The sequence below is a fragment of the Peromyscus eremicus genome, chromosome 5 (genome assembly GCF_949786415.1).
Source record: "Peromyscus eremicus chromosome 5, PerEre_H2_v1, whole genome shotgun sequence".
In the NCBI taxonomy this organism is placed as follows: Eukaryota; Metazoa; Chordata; class Mammalia; order Rodentia; family Cricetidae; genus Peromyscus; species Peromyscus eremicus.
In genome coordinates this window covers 83,324,724-83,340,002 of record NC_081420.1, presented here as the reverse complement: position 1 = coordinate 83,340,002, position 15,279 = coordinate 83,324,724, and the positions used below count along the sequence as shown (strand labels likewise).

The window sequence follows — 15,279 nt, the reverse complement described above, 5'->3', positions numbered from 1 at the left end:
TAGAGATTTATTGGTGTGTACATGTGACTCGGAACAATCTATATAATCACACTGAATGAACTCACGCAGAAGGAAGCTGGGACATCATGTGTCTGTTAAATAATGGAAAATGAAATGTGCATTTTGAGAAAAAGCCTTTCAGCAAGACAAATGAGATCATGTCCTAGAAAAAAAAAAACAAACTATGCCGGGGTAGAATGAGGCCCAGGCTTCCTCCTGCCTCTTGGTGTGAGGGTGTAGAAAGGCTCAAGGGTCCCTTCACCGAGGGTATGGAGCTGGCATCACCCTCTAACAGCAAGAGAAAAGGACAGCCATTTGTCTCTTGGTCTGTCCTCCTCACACCTTAACCATCCAGACAAGACAGTGCCTGGACAAAAATTGACCAGTGTTTACTCTGCAAATCTGGGAATTCTTGAGAGAGGTCGGGATATCACCAGACTAATGACCCACTAGCTCATCAAAGCCAGTATACAGGAGAGGAGAGCCAGGGAGAATAGAATCCAGGTGATTCAAAGACCAGTGTCTTGGGGAGATAGATGGACTGTTGGCCTCAGAGCTGTACTTTGGGGAGCTGGAGCAGGGGCCTGTAAAGCATGCATGTCCCCCGATCCCCTTTAGTTGTGATATTGCTGTTGACTTTGACTTCTTGGGGCTAGTCCTCAATTTTCTGAAATCAAACATATTACTTCCCATTTTTAGAAAGTACATTTATTGCCGGGCGGTGGTGGCGCACGACTTTAATCCCAGCACTCGGGAGGCAGAACCAGGTGGATCTCTGTGAGTTCAAGGCCAGCCTGGTCTTGAAAAACCAGCAACAACAACAAAGAACACTGATCGCTCTTTCAGAGGACCTGGCTTCAATTCCCAGCACCCACATGGTGGCTCACAGCTATAATTCCAGTTCTAGGGGACTGGACACACTCATGCAGACATACATCAATGCCCATACAATAAAAACAAATTATTTTTAAAAAATAAAATGATAAAATAAGATTAAATAAAATAAGAAACTACCAGAGATGAACAAGAAGGGTCACAAGGCCTGGGGGCTGGTTGGAGTTGAAGAAAGACATTAGAGTCCTGGTCTGTTTAAATCCAAGGCCATGCTTTTCCTTCCCAGCTTCCAGAGTAAAATGGAACCCCTCAACTCAGCTCTTCCCTAGTCTTAGCTAGAGTCTTCCAGAACCTCCAGGGAAAGAACTTACCCAAGATCACAGACAGGGACCTGAGTGGCCAGTTGTCAAGGCCCAGAGAAAAATCAAATGGTATGAAGCAGATTGCCTGGTTGAAAATACGTGATTGACAGATGCTAACTAGGGACAATGTGAGTCACACATAGTTTCTGGCCTTGGGAGCTGGAACATGGTGGGCGAGAAGGGCCAGGTGTTTAATACTAGGCTGTGCTAGAGGCCCCTCCCTGGGACCTCTTCTCCTTTGGGGCTGTGCATATGTTCGAGGTGACTTAGGTGCACACAGCTCCACTCTTCATCAGCCAGTTCCTGGGGCTTCCAGCTATCTTAGGAGTAACCCTGTTTTAGCTCTGGGACCAGCCAGGGGGACACAGTGGAGAACTGAGATGGCCTTGTTCTCTCTGGACGCTGCCGTGGGAACTTGTTCTGAGTTGCCTCTCCTGCCTGGGGAACAGGAGAGGCATACAGCCAGTCACCCTAATGTCCCATGCCGGCTGCCTGGATACATGAGCCACTCCAGAGACAGAAGTCTAGTTGGAAGATCCTCAGCCTCTGACCCACAGACAGTGACCTCAATATGCTCGCTTGTTTCTAGCTGTGGGAATCTGAGGGTGTTTGTGAAGCACTTTGAGGCTCTAGAAATGGATACATTATTTGACTAGGAAGAGATATCATTGTTTCAGTTTATCTCGGAGAGGCAAGGGTGACAAAAACCGGGGGCTGGGAGAAAAGAGTTAAGGCTTTGCAGACCAGAGCAGGCTGGCAGAAAGGCCAGTGCGCATCAATGGCGTGTGAAGCTCGTGGCCAGGAGGGAAGGTCTGGACGGTCCTAGTGGGACTCCTGACTCACCTGGTTCAGGGAACTACGGCCAGCTAGGCTCCAGCTGGCTGCAGGGTATTAGCTGATGGCATGAGAGTGGAATACAAAACTCCCACCTCCCATCCGCAATGGCAATCCAGCAGCCCCGCCTGTTAGGAGTGGGTGAAGAGCTGGCCTGGGGTGGGAACATAAAATGATGTGTATACCGGAGTGAGAGCAGGATAGCTCAAGTCTAGTGGAGAAGCTGCCTCCCTCAGGCAGCTTGGCCTCAGCTTGGGAAGATCACTGGCCTGTAGTTCTGGAAGTATCTGATGATGAGGTCTGTGCCAGGGGTCTCATACTTCCCACTTCCTCCCACCCAATTCCAGACTCCTGCCTTTATTTGTCAACACATTCTGTGGCTTGACTCTTCCATGAACAAGAGGCCCGGAGGGAGCCTGGCCTGGAGGTGACTGAAGCAGGGGGTCATAAGCTCAAGGCCAGCCTGGATAACTTAGTGAGACCTTGTATCAAAGTCAGAAATAAAAAGAGTTCTGGGAATGTAGCTCAGTTGTAGAGTACCTGCCTAGCGTGCTCCAGGCCCAAGAGGCTGCAAAAAACAACCAAGAAAAAGCTATCTGAACTCAAGCCTCATGAGGACAGACTCTTTCCACTGTAGCCACTATGAATAAATCTTTCTCTGCCTTTCACAGGTGTGTGTGTGTCTGTCTGTCTGTATCTCTGTATGTGTGTGTGTCTGTATGCATATATCTCTGTGTGTATGTACGTAAGTGTATTCGTGTATCTCTGTGTGTTTGTGTGTCTGTGTGTATCTGTGTGTGTGTGTGTGTTTGTGTATGTGGGTCTGTGTGAATATGAGGAGGTCACAACAGGGTGCCAAGTATCTTCTGTCCATATCTGTGTTATTGTTGCGTAACTTGAGGATCACAACCTGTACATCAAGTCAGGTCTGGCCACTCATCCTCAACAAACCAGTTAAAAGAGCCAAATTAAAAGTGGAAAGCAGGAAAAGAAGATGTATTGAAACTGGCTACGTCGGGAAGAGGGACAAAGAGATCCAGTAAGCCCCATCTCCCCCAAGTCCAGCTTCATGATCTTGAAATGAGATCAAAGTTTAAATAGAGAGCCAAGGACATGCACGTCTGAGGTTTCCCTGTCAATATGTGGTCCTGCCCACCACTGACCCATCATTGTCCAGATACCAGTCTCGTCCTGTAGGGTGGTCTGATGAGTTATTAGAACTGTGTGACGCCTCTTTCTGGGAGACAAGTCCTCCTCCAGCTGGTGCCTTTTCTGCCAGGCAGATGACATTATTGCCCTGAGACTCGGCTCCTCCAGCTTGCAAAGCAAGCACTCTTACCCACTAAGTCAGCTCCCCAACCTCACATCTCATTATTATTGCTTGTCTGTTTAATTGGCCTATTGAGGACAAGTGGCTGAGCCTTGTTTATTAGGGCTGCCAGGGCATGGACTGACCTTGACGACTACCATAGCATTTTGACTCCGTCTCTGCGGATGATACCCAGGGCCTGGCTGTTACAAGCCTTCTCAAGCCCTAGGTCGTAGGCCCGCCCCTTTCCACATGGGCCTTTGACGTTGTCGGGGCAGAGCAGTATCCACCCTGCCTGCCCTGCATCAGGGCTCAGAGGGAAGGAGGGCCAGCTGTAGCCCATGTGCGCTCTGCAAAGCGCTGCATGCTCCCTGAGTCACTGGACCTGACACCCCACCAGAACCCTCTCTGGCTTTGGCATCTCTGAGCAGGGCCAGCTGGCGTGGCATCCACAGCCACCTGTTTCTAGGTGCATCTGGCCAAGTTTTGACACCACAAGAGGTGGCGGGTGCCAGATCCCCAGGGCCTGTCGCAGGGGGAGAAAAAGGCCACTTACGGCTTTTGTTTTCCACCCTGGTGACACTGTCTGGCTCCTAGACACTCAGGGATGATTTGTCACTTTTCCCTACAAAAGCTTGTCATTCTCTGTCCTTCAGCACAAGGCAGAAATTCAGGAATAGGCTGTTTGAGGCTGGGAAATTCAGCTTCCCACGCTGGGTGAGTTGACATCCGCCTCTGAGGGCGGAGCCCTTGTATTTCTGGGACCTCCCTACTTAAGTCTGTTACCAGCTTCAGCAGCCCCGAAAGACAGGTTCAGCCACCATCCTCAGTTGCCAGTGACATGGGCAAGTCATAATGAAATGCATCTAAAGGAGATTTAATCACCGTGGCCACATTGGAAGAGGAACAAAGGGGTCCAGTGACCAAGCCCATCTTTGGACTACTGATGTGAGGTTAAGGTTGAAATTGAGGGCAAGAGCGAAGTTGTCCTGCTCAAGGTGTGGTCCAGCTCATCACTGACCCATCACTGTCTCAGCCCCAGTCTCTTCCAAGGTGGCCTGACAATTTGTCAGAACTGTGTGAAATCTGAAATCTGTCAAGAGACAAGCTCCCCCTCCGCTGGCCCTGGACTTCAGCCTTTTCCTCCACTCGGCATCAGACTCAGGAAATGCCAGCTCCTTGGCATCATTTCAATAGTCTGATAGCCAAGAAGAGGGGCACAAGTGTCTGTGGAATATCTACATTCCTGCCAACACCAGCAAGAAACCCTTTGAGAATGGGTCCCATCCTCTGGGAACTGTCGACAGCCAAGCATTCACAGGCCCTTTTTGAGAACTCGGCTGCTCTGACACCCCTGGGGGTGGCAGGTGACCCTGCCTCTGTCCCTTGAGCTGCAGAGAATGGGCTGCTCATCTGCAGGCCAGGAGCAGTCCTCAGTCCCTCAGTGCCCAGTTCTTACCCTTCCCTGCTCAGCACACGGCTTCAATTGCTTGACTCATCCACAACCTTCTGGGTCTGGTGACCCGGTGACTCTGCCCAGCAGGAACTGTTCTCCACTCAGCTTCAGCCCCTAAGAGACCAGCCATGCCTGCCCCTCCTCCTCTGGGGTCACACTCATGGCTGGTGTACTGAGCCTCCCGGGGGGGGGGGGGGGGGAGGCAGCTTGAGGATTGCTGAGGTCTGGATGCTGGAGGCTGAGACAGCAGCTGTGGCTTCTAGGGACATCACGTCTTAGACAGGCCAAGGGGTTCCCAGGAAGTCCCAAAGTAAATAGAGATTTTTCAGTTTAAACTGAACTGCCAGAGCTGGGTCACAAGGGAAGCAGAAAAGGGCATTTTTCTCCCCCACTATCGACTCCACCCCTCAGTGGCACTCCCGTGTCCTAACACCTTCTTAGGAGCAGTGACTTGCCTCTCCAGCACACACCGCATCACTCTGAGTAGCTGTGAGCCCAGGCACCTTCAGACTCCTGGAATGGAAATGGAGGAGCTCCCTCCCTGCTTTTCCTGCCGCCCCACTGTGGACACAGCCCAGCCAACCTCCACCACACAGGAGGAGGATAGCAACTCATAAAACAGCCTGCGGCAACAAGCCTCGGTACCGTGTGGGATATCATTCCAGTGCCTGATGGAGACCCCAGTCCAGGGGCTCCCATTCCAGTGGGCAAACAGGCAGAGACACTTTTCATCACAGCCAAAGGACAACCATGCCGTCTAACATGACTCGGTCATTCTGACCCTAAAGCAGAGACTGCTGTCAGTTGCTTTGGGTTAAAATCCAATCCAGAAAATTCAAAAATAGATGCATGAGTCACCCGTGATGTTTGGAGGCAGAGAGCAGCAGTTTGCTGAGAAGAGACCCAGATGGCTGGTGACAGGGACCTGGCGAGTTTTGTCCGGCTGTATCCCTAACAGCAATCTGTGCTTCTCACTTGCGTTGGCTGCAAAAGGCGGGCTTTGCTGCAGTGATGCCGTTTCTCTGAAAGCTACTAAGATGGCTGTCACAGAGTCCCAAGGGCAACAGGGAACCTGACGCCAGGCCATCTCAACACCAGGCCACTCAGGTCGACACAGTAGTCCTACTGTGTGCCGGCCCTGTGTCTGCATTTTAGTTTCATTCCGGTTTCTCATCCTGTCCCATGTCACAGAGCTACTGTTTCACATGGACTTCAGGTAAGGAGCCTAGGGGAGGGAAGCTGAGAGATGGCCCAGGTGACTTACCGAGAAGCAGTACTTAGAGACCAACACTCATCTATGGGCCATTGAACTCACACTGTCACCTAATGAGGATATGGCCCAGGGCCAGGGCTTTGGTGGGTGCTGAGGTTCCAGCAGACAGAGAGCTCATGGATGACATATTCTCCAAAGTGGCTTTCCAGAGTGACTGGGCCAGAGTCTCAGAGACCTGGGTCACTGGTGGCAAGGGGTAGAGGAGCGAAGTGTTCTAGAAACACAGAATAAATAAATAATAAAGCACCTAGTAACGCCATTGATCACAGACTGCCAAGTCAGCTCTGGCTGCCTCGATGTAAAGGAGGCTGGCGATGGGGTTCCGAGAGATGGACAGCTTGGCTTGCTTCTGGGGAGCCGTGAAGCCTCGCTATCTCACAAGTGTGTGACAAGCAAGAAAGCCAGGGGCCCCAAGCAGAGCACAGCTGGAGTGCAGGGGCTGGAACACAAAGACCACAATCTCCCAGAATTCCCTCCAGCTGCCCAAGGGTCAGTTGGGGCTTCTCTACACTGTACCAGTCCCCTCCTTTTACCCTAGTGCTTCAAGGTACAAATATTTTCCTAGGAAGAGCCAGTAGACTTGGGAGGACTTGAACCTGGAACCTGTATCCCTCTATAGAGTCAACCCGTGGGAAGCCAGGTAACAGAATGGCAGAATAAACAACCCACTGCAGGAAGCCTGCGGCCAAGATCTGCGGAAGACAGCAGGCCTGAAGTGGGATCAGAGAAGCATGGGTGACATGACCTTCTGAGAGGGGCAGGCAGGACCCTGGCGATGGAAGTGAGGGCTGTCTCATTCCATTTGAGGTGAGAGCTGGATTGTGCATTAATGAATTTATTTGAAAAGCGACATCTGGCCCAGTGTGGTGGTACATGCCTTTAATCTCGGCACTTGAGAGGCAGAAACAGTCAGATCTGAGTTCAAGGCCACCCTGGTCTATAGAGTGAGTTCCAGGACAGCCGGGGCTACACAAAGAAACTCTGTCTAATAATAAATAAATAAATAAGGTGACGTTCAAAATGTTTCTATCTACACTCGGCAATTTATCATTCTGGGTCAACAAACTGGACCAGACTAATTAACTAGGCTAGTGAATTTCTTCCACACCAAAACAAAAACTCACCTCAACTGTACTCACTCAGTAGGGAGAGTCATGGAATTCAGCATTTGCTCTGGGGTCACTGCAACGAACCTGTCTTTGAAAAGTCTTTCTGTAACTCTTGTTACCTGAGGGTCCTATGACCCCTCTGGAAGGTCACAGTGACAGACAGGGGCACTTTGGCTTTCTACATTAAAGGAACATGGATTCTTCATGTGGTAAGGGGGAATGTGCATGTCCACATTGTCAGTAGCTCAGTGTGTGCACACTGCTAATGGTGTGTGTGCTCTGAGTCAACCCCAAGTGTCGCCATGGGAGGAAAGCAAGACTCACCGGCTGCGGGAGTGTGCAAACCCAGCTGCACAAAGACAATAAGTAGGACCAAGTGCAGGAGACACAATGAGAGGCACTCCAGCACATGAACCTCAGGGCTGTGGCTGACCGCCTGACCAGGGGTGAAACTAAACACTGTAATAATCGACAGCCTCTGTTCCCACTCCCTACAAACCCTGCTGCCTGGAGGTGAGATGGAGGGCAGTTTTTACGGTGTTGGTGCATTGCCTTCTTGGATCTCTGGCGCTCTGAATAAGACTCAACTTCAAGATTCATCCCTGCCTCTGCCCACTGGCATTTGCGGTGATGAGCACCATGAACTCGAACGCTCTGGTTACATCTCCAGGACAGAGTCATCTGTCTGCTGGGGCAGGTGCACCTGGGCCATCACCTCCACTAGCGGCACAGGGGATGGTATAGACTCCGATGGGCTACGTCCCACCGGTGTGACTCTTTACTGCATTTTGTAGTGGAGCCATCACCCAGGCCTGATACGACTATTGGTGTCCCAAAGCAGAGTTGCTGTGGTGCAGAAGACCATGCCCACAGGAAACTAGAACATGGTGGGAGCCAGATATGGGGTCATGACAAAGGGGCAAACTGAGGTTCCAGCTGCCACTCCCTCCTGATGCACTTGGTCCTGGAGGTGGCCTAGGATGTCTAAGAGGGAGAGGGTGACTTGGGAACTCTTCAGCGGTGGAGCTGCAAGATAAGCCACCAAGTTGAGGAAGGGGACCTCCTGGTTGGAGGGCCCACTTTGGTAAGTCACCCAACGAACTCACTGGTTCACTAAGTAGAACTGGATGGAATCTTCTCTTTGGTCTATTAGTGACCTATCTAGGGTGAGTCGATATTTCATGACATATGCCTAGGAAACACATCTTGGCATTAAACTCCCACCACCCTGATCAGCTTCCTGAACATGGCAGAAAACAAAACAGATCTCTCATTTTTAAAACGGCTTTATTAAAGGCTAGTAGTATAAAATAGGACCAAGTTACAAGTTGTCAGTAAGAATTTACCATTTTGAAAATATGTATCAAAGGAGAAGGTACTGTGAAGAACAGAAGGCCACTCCTGGCCCCGGCATGAGGGGTGCACCTGGCCAGGAGGCCAACTCCGCTGCTCCTAACAGAAGCACATCCAAGCCTGGAGGGCCTGGGATTCAGGGTCAACCCAGACAGGCAGAGCCTGGGTTCCTGAGAGCGTGTGTTAAATACAGCCACCAAGAGCAAGACACAAAGCCCTGGAGCTGCCTCCCAGGTGTTGAGCCTGGGCATGTGGTGGAGTCTAAATCCATACACAGGCTTCAGCCAAAGAAGTGCTTTAAAGAAAAATAATGAACGTCGTACTCCATCATGATGATGGAGGGAGGTGGTAAGTAACTGGTCAGTCTGGTCACTGTCACATAGTCCCTGGGGGAGACCAAGAAGCCAGCTTGGTGTGGATCCTGCCCAGGTGCAAGAACAATCCCCAGGTCAGGTGGGTCCTTTAGGATCCCTCCTAGACTCCCTACCTGTGACCTCCCACCTGCTCTTGGGAGGTCTCCTTGAGAAACACCACGGTGCCTACACTCAGCCCCTCTCCATGTTTTCACTGGAGAAATGAGAAGGGAATTAGGAGAAAGGGGGAAAAGTGAAAAACATCTGCAGAGAGCAGACAGGTCACCCTGGTCAGGTGGGCAGGGCGAGCCTTCTTCCTGCTCTGCTAATGCTATGGACCATAGACCTACAGGGAAGGAAAACGTGTGCTCAGGCTTGAAATCAACCCACCACCATGGGGTGGGACGGTAGGCTCCTGGTAGCCTGAAGAGTGAGTGCCAGCCTGGGCGGTGCCAATTGTGGCTTGCCTGTGCCAATGGTGGCTTGGAAGTTATTTCTTCCTTGTGCCAGAAGCCTCTCTTCCCTTCCCCATCACCTGCTCTACAACAGTATGGAAAGATGGCGGGTCAAAAGTTGCTAAGGGAAGGCAAACCCAAACCTAAGGGACCAAGGGAGGTTCAGGACCTAAGTGAATTGGCAGCTATCACATCAACATTGGCTAAGTACAGCTTTGGCATGTTTTCCTAGGAGAGAGGATAAGGGTGGGACAGTTATGTGTGCTTTACCTTGGTGAACAGGGCCTAACAGCACATTCCAGAAGCTATTTCAGAAAGTCCTATGACACAAGCATTAAGAAGGTGACACCTTTCAGTACTGAAACCAGGCGCTCGGAGGAGGGGGCTCATGGAGATTAAGGCTTCAGGTGACGAGAACGGAGTGACGGTGAAGGGTAGACCATACCACCCAGAGCTCACAGATCTGCTTGGCACCTCCGGCAAATGCATGTGGTCTGGGGGCCACAGCAGGGTGGCAGTGAGGACAGAGAGCAGCGGGTCTGGGTGAGGCCCATGCTCCTCACCCAGCCTTGCTGCCGTGAGCTCTCAGGGCTACAAGGGAAAGTTTCTGGAACCATCAGGAAGGCCTCTTGCACTTGAAGGTGGCCAGGCCCCGGGGAGAGGCCTTCATGATCCAGCTTGACCAGACCGAGGTGAAGAATGGCCCAGCCTGCCAGTCTCATACCGGAAGGTTCGGACACAGGGAATCAGCAGAGCCCTGTTCTCCAGCACCGCTGCCACCACCCTGACTGGGACAGCGACCGGGACTGGAACACTAGCAGGACAGTTAGAATAACTTCCGGAAGAAAACTCCTACACAAACCAAGGAAGCTGCTGCAGCTACGTACCAAACAGTGAGAAGCTGAGAGAACACCTGCCAACAGGGGGTTGCTTTTAAACCATCAAAGCTCTGAGTAAGTCACCAGGACACCTGCCACCTGCCACCAGTCTGTTTCCTAGAAGTGGGGGAGGGGAAGGACACATAATGCCAACTGTGGCTTCAGCAAAGGAAGGGTACCAGGTGAGCCCATTTTTAAGGATGACTCTTCCACAGCGACAGCCAACAGCCCATATCCATCCAGCTCCCCCCCCCCCCCACACGCCATGAAAAGGGTGGGGAGGGTGTAAAGAGAAGAGGGACTCGCCTTTGAGACCTTTTGTGACTCGGTCAGGGAACCTTCTTGGAGGGAGAAGTGGGGTGGAGCTGGGAACAGTTTTATTTACTAGGCTTACTGGATTCTTAGTCTTTAAAAATCCCAAGTGTAAAACTTGTTATCAAATCCTTGAAAATAGCATATTTATCTATTTGGTTTTACAAAAAAAAAAAAAAGGAAAACCTGGCAACATTTCCTAGTTTCCCCAAAGACTAAGAAAAGAGCAGAGAAAACGGGAAAATACACAGGCAGAGATGCCTTCTCCTCTGAACACCACGTGGGCCACGCTGGGGCTCTTGGCTGTGTTTCCAGGTAGCACCGTTTACCAGTTGTCCAGAAAATCAAAGCCCGTCTTCAAGAGGGTGTTACTTGAGCTGATCTGCAGAGGGACAGAGGTGACGAAATGAGACGTGGACCTCCACTCCAGCCACATACAACCTATCTACGGTACTTCATTTAAAATGACCCAGGTGAAAACAGCTGCTTCTGCCTCAGGGGCCCGTGACCTCAATTTACCTCAGTGCCAGGACCAGAAAGCTGCACAAAATCCAGTGCAAAGCCCTGTCACATCCAACCCCAGCATGCACAGAGCAGAGGAAAGTGACCTGGTTCTCTACTAGCATCCTCCTGCTTCTGACAGCATTATAAAGTGAACAGACAATCCATCCTCATCCTGGCTCGTATGTGTGTGTGTGTGTGTGTGTGTGTGTGTGTGTGTGTGTGTGTGTATGTGCGTGTGGAGGCCAAAAGACAAGTTTGGGTGTTATACACTTTTTACGGACAGGGTCTACCATTGGCCTGGAACTCACCAAGTGGGCTAGGTTATTGGGCCACAAAGCCCAAGGATACACCTATCTCCAACTCCCCAGTGTTGGGATTATAAGCATTGCACCATGCCCAGATATGTTTTAACATGGGCTCTGGAAACTGAACTCAGTGGACAGGAAGGAGACCATGGGGACACTGGTGGCTGTCCCATCCTGTGCGCCCTCCTTGGATATCCATGAAAGAATGTGTCCCCCACTTCTGATGTGGACGTGGCACCATCACCCACCTGCGCAACTACAGGCTCTGAGAACAGAGCATCATCGTCGTCTTCATCCTGCTGGGCAGCGGGAGGTGGTGGCTTCTCTGGGGACTTAATCGGGGTGGCCTTGGGCAGCAATCTGGCAGGGGCTTGCACAGGCTGGGGTGCCTCCTGCTCTGTGCTTACACTGGAGAGGGCTTGCTGTTCTTGGGGCATAGCCTTGACCTCCCTGTCTTTTGTGGTGGGCTCCTGGCGATAGCAAGCGGGCATGACTTTTTCTCCCTTCTCCATGGACTTGATCTGGCTGGGTGTCAGCGACTGGAACTCGGCCTCAGGCCCCTCCCGGGAGCGCTCAGCGTTAATCTTCCAGAAGGATGCTTCCTCCTCTTTCCTCGAAGGTCCCAGGGCATCAAGGCTAGAGGATCGGCTGCTTTGGGCAGGCTTGGCAGCCTGTGTGCCCTGAGAAGCCTTGGCCAGGGGCCTGGGATCACTGGTCATGGTGGCTGTGCCGGGCTCCTGGATGGATAAGGATGAGATGCTGAACTCCATCTGACTCTGTGGGGAAACAGAAGAGACAAGTGAGAACAAGCCTTAGAACCCCCTGGGACAGACAGGCGGCTCACACACACTCTTCCTCACACATGTGCAGACACTGTAACAATATAAGCTGATAGCCGTCCGTTGGTTCCAAGTGACGATTTTCACAGAGGTCCTTACTATCTGCCTGAAACACATTAGGAGCTATGAGGCCAAGCCCTGTCACAGTGTCCCCTGAACAGCTCTAAGACCAGAATCATAGCAATGATCAAGGATCCCTGTTGGCTATGCGAGCACATGGCTGGGCCCAGCATGGCTCTGACTTTCCCTAAAGGGTTGCTGGAGGCAGGTGAGGAAGGATGTGTGGGCTCCTCAGGACATCAGAGTCCTCAGAGAGGAGGAAAACTATACAAACACAGTCCATACCCCACGTCATTGTGCACAGACTGACCACTTTCCTGACCCACATCCAGTCAACCATGGTGATCTCTAAAACACTGCCACTGAGCAGTTCTGACAGAAATCATTACCAGGAATTCTGAGCCTTCCGTCAAAGGAGAGCTAACTGAAGGCCACATCATCCCCGCTCTACAGAACTCATCATTCTCGATCTCAAAATCAATCCTGCAAATTTCACTTCCCCATCACTTCCACCACTTTCTTGTCACAATAAAATAACAAATGGTATCATAGAACGATGGGAAAGTAAAGCTCAGAAAAATCAGTCATCACCCTCCCCCATAGCTGTATTGTTTGTGCCACATTTTCATACATGTCAGCTGTGGTCTTGCCAGGTCTGTAATGTGGGATGTCACTTCTTCAATGCATTATGAGCATCATTTCTTTCTTGATCTTCACAACTTGTGTGTGTGTGTGTGTGTGTGTGTGTGTGTGTGTGTGTATGTGTGTGTGTGTGTGTGTGTACGTATATATGCATGGGTGTATGCACCTGTGTAGAGGCCAGAGGATTCCTTCAAGCACGTTCCTCGGGTGCCAGTGTTGTATAGTAAATTCCCCTGAGATAAAAGAATTCCATCTTGGAAGGACTCCTCTTGAGACTCAGAAAGTAAACAACTCAATAGCTTTAGGAAGTCCCTGAATCCGATCAAATTCACGAGGCTCTTCCCTCCCAAGCATATATAAGCAGGGAGGACTGCTGAGAGATGCTAACCAAAAAGCCCAAGTGGCTGAGACCAACTGAGCTCCACGGAAGAAACGTTCTCCGATCCGTTGAGCTGCCTGCGGGCTATGCAGTATGCTTCCGGGTTCCAGCTTTGGTGAGCTGTCACCTATGTCGGGATGGGCTTTTGGTAATGCAGCTGTCTGAGTCATTTCTGCACTTGTAAGTGACCCCCCCCTCCACCCGTACTCCTGTAAATCACCCTCAATAAAACACACTGGATCACCAAGTTGGACTTTGGTGGTGTCCTGACTCTGTCTGCTGTTGGTTTCCTATCTGGGGTGAGCAGACATCTGTTCACAATTCCCCAAGAATCATGTTATATAACAGCCGTCCACTTTGTTCTTTGATACAGAGTCTCTCTCGCTGGTCAGGAACTCACTTAGAGGCTAAGCTGGCTGGCCTGCAAGGACAGTCTGATCTGCGCCTTCAATGCTAGGAAAACAGGTGCCTGCCACCATGTCAGTTTCTTTCCTGCGTTCTAGGGAATTCCACTCAGGTTCTCACACTTGCAAGGAGAGCAATTTACTGACAGCCATCCTCCCAGCCCACAGCCACTGTGGCTGTGAACACTTCCCTCGGTAGCTGTCCCACAACCTATGGTAACATTCTTCTTGAAAAGTTTACCCCTGCTGACCCTCACTCCTGCGATCCGGGTCACTGGGACTATCTTTGTGCACATTAGCTGCCCTGTTCAGGGTTAATTTCTCCAGACTTGCAGAAACAAAATATCAAAAGGCAAAGGTTTAAACTCTCCTCCATGTGTGGTTTCAGATGCACACTGCCATGCTGCAGATCAGAGTCATTTCTGGCCAACTAAGTTGATCATTTCAACCTGTGTTGACTCAGAAAACACTGGGGCACACATGGCATCACCTGGTAAATGGGCCAGTTTTCTTTCCTTTCTTTCTCCTTTCTTTTTTGCGGGGGAGGAAGGAAGCAAAGAATCGTAAATTAACACAGATACCGACACTCCGTGAAAGGACAGGGGAGAGGGAGTGGGGAGAAGATGATCAGTCAGGCTTCCTGTTCCCTAGACACTTAGGTTTTGAATGGCAGGGACCCCGCAGTCTGGAAGCAACTAGTCTAGCCTCTCAGTGAAGCAGGAAGAGGCAGGGATTGGAGATCAGGACCTTGAAACTCCCAAGATGGCAAGCTAAGAGATGGTTGGCTCCCACAGGGGGACAGAAGGCTAGGAAACCCTAGCACAGGTCTTGCTCAGTGAACCTGCACTGTGCAGAGGTGGTATCCTGGAATGTCCATGAATTTTCATACAGTCTTGCAAATCATAAGACACTCTCAGGGTTCCTATCCATATGCAGGGACCTTAGGACAAAACTGAACACAGCCCTTCTTCCAGATGAGCTTCAGGCTCAGGACAGTATACCACGTGTCCTCTGAATGTGCAGCCAGCAGCTAGCTGTCTTTTGCCTAGAGATGAAGAACACAAGTCCAAACCAAGAGCCTAGGCAGCCTGGAAATGCAGCATCACTAAGAAACAGCCATCCACACTTCAGCTCTGCAAGGAATCATGGATCCAATGTGGTAGGTGTATAGGAGGCCAGGCTGGCCATACTGGTATATGCATGTGGTCCCTGGAGAACTCAGCAGGTCAAAGGAGGATTGTAAGTTCCAGCCTGGGCCTTTATATATTGCCACTAGCACCCCCTTAGGGAAAAATAAAGAAAAAAAGATGAGGATGCCCTGGGTCACTAGTCTACTAGGAGACCCTGCAGCTGGGATTTCAGCTCAGATCAAGAGACTCCAAGGCCTGGGTGCAGGGCTAAAGTACAATGTCATGGAAATGGCAGGGTCCTGTCCATCACATGACCCATCTGTATCCATTCATTAATCTATTCAACTTTTTTGTTTGTTTGTTTGTTTGTTTTTTCGAGACAGAATTACTCTGTGTAGCCCTGGCTGTCCTGGAACTCACTCTATAGACCAGACTGATCTCAAACTTAGAGACCCGCCTGCTGCTGCCTCCCGAGTGCTGGAATTAAA

General features: G+C 50.7%; 1 protein-coding gene across 1 annotated transcript in view; it reads right to left on the bottom strand.

Annotated features, from left to right (window-relative positions):
• Positions 1 to 10,699: 10,699 nt before the first annotated feature.
• C5H1orf198 (chromosome 5 C1orf198 homolog) overlaps positions 10,700 to 15,279 on the bottom strand; it is a 32,190-nt gene continuing 27,610 nt past the window's right edge. The window contains exons 3-4 of the mRNA XM_059263825.1: positions 11,586 to 12,113; positions 10,700 to 10,910 (exon numbers count right to left, since the gene is read on the bottom strand). Coding sequence (XP_059119808.1) covers positions 10,854 to 10,910; positions 11,586 to 12,113 — 585 coding nt within the window. The 3' untranslated portion in view covers positions 10,700 to 10,853. The remainder of the gene's footprint in view (positions 10,911 to 11,585; positions 12,114 to 15,279) is intronic.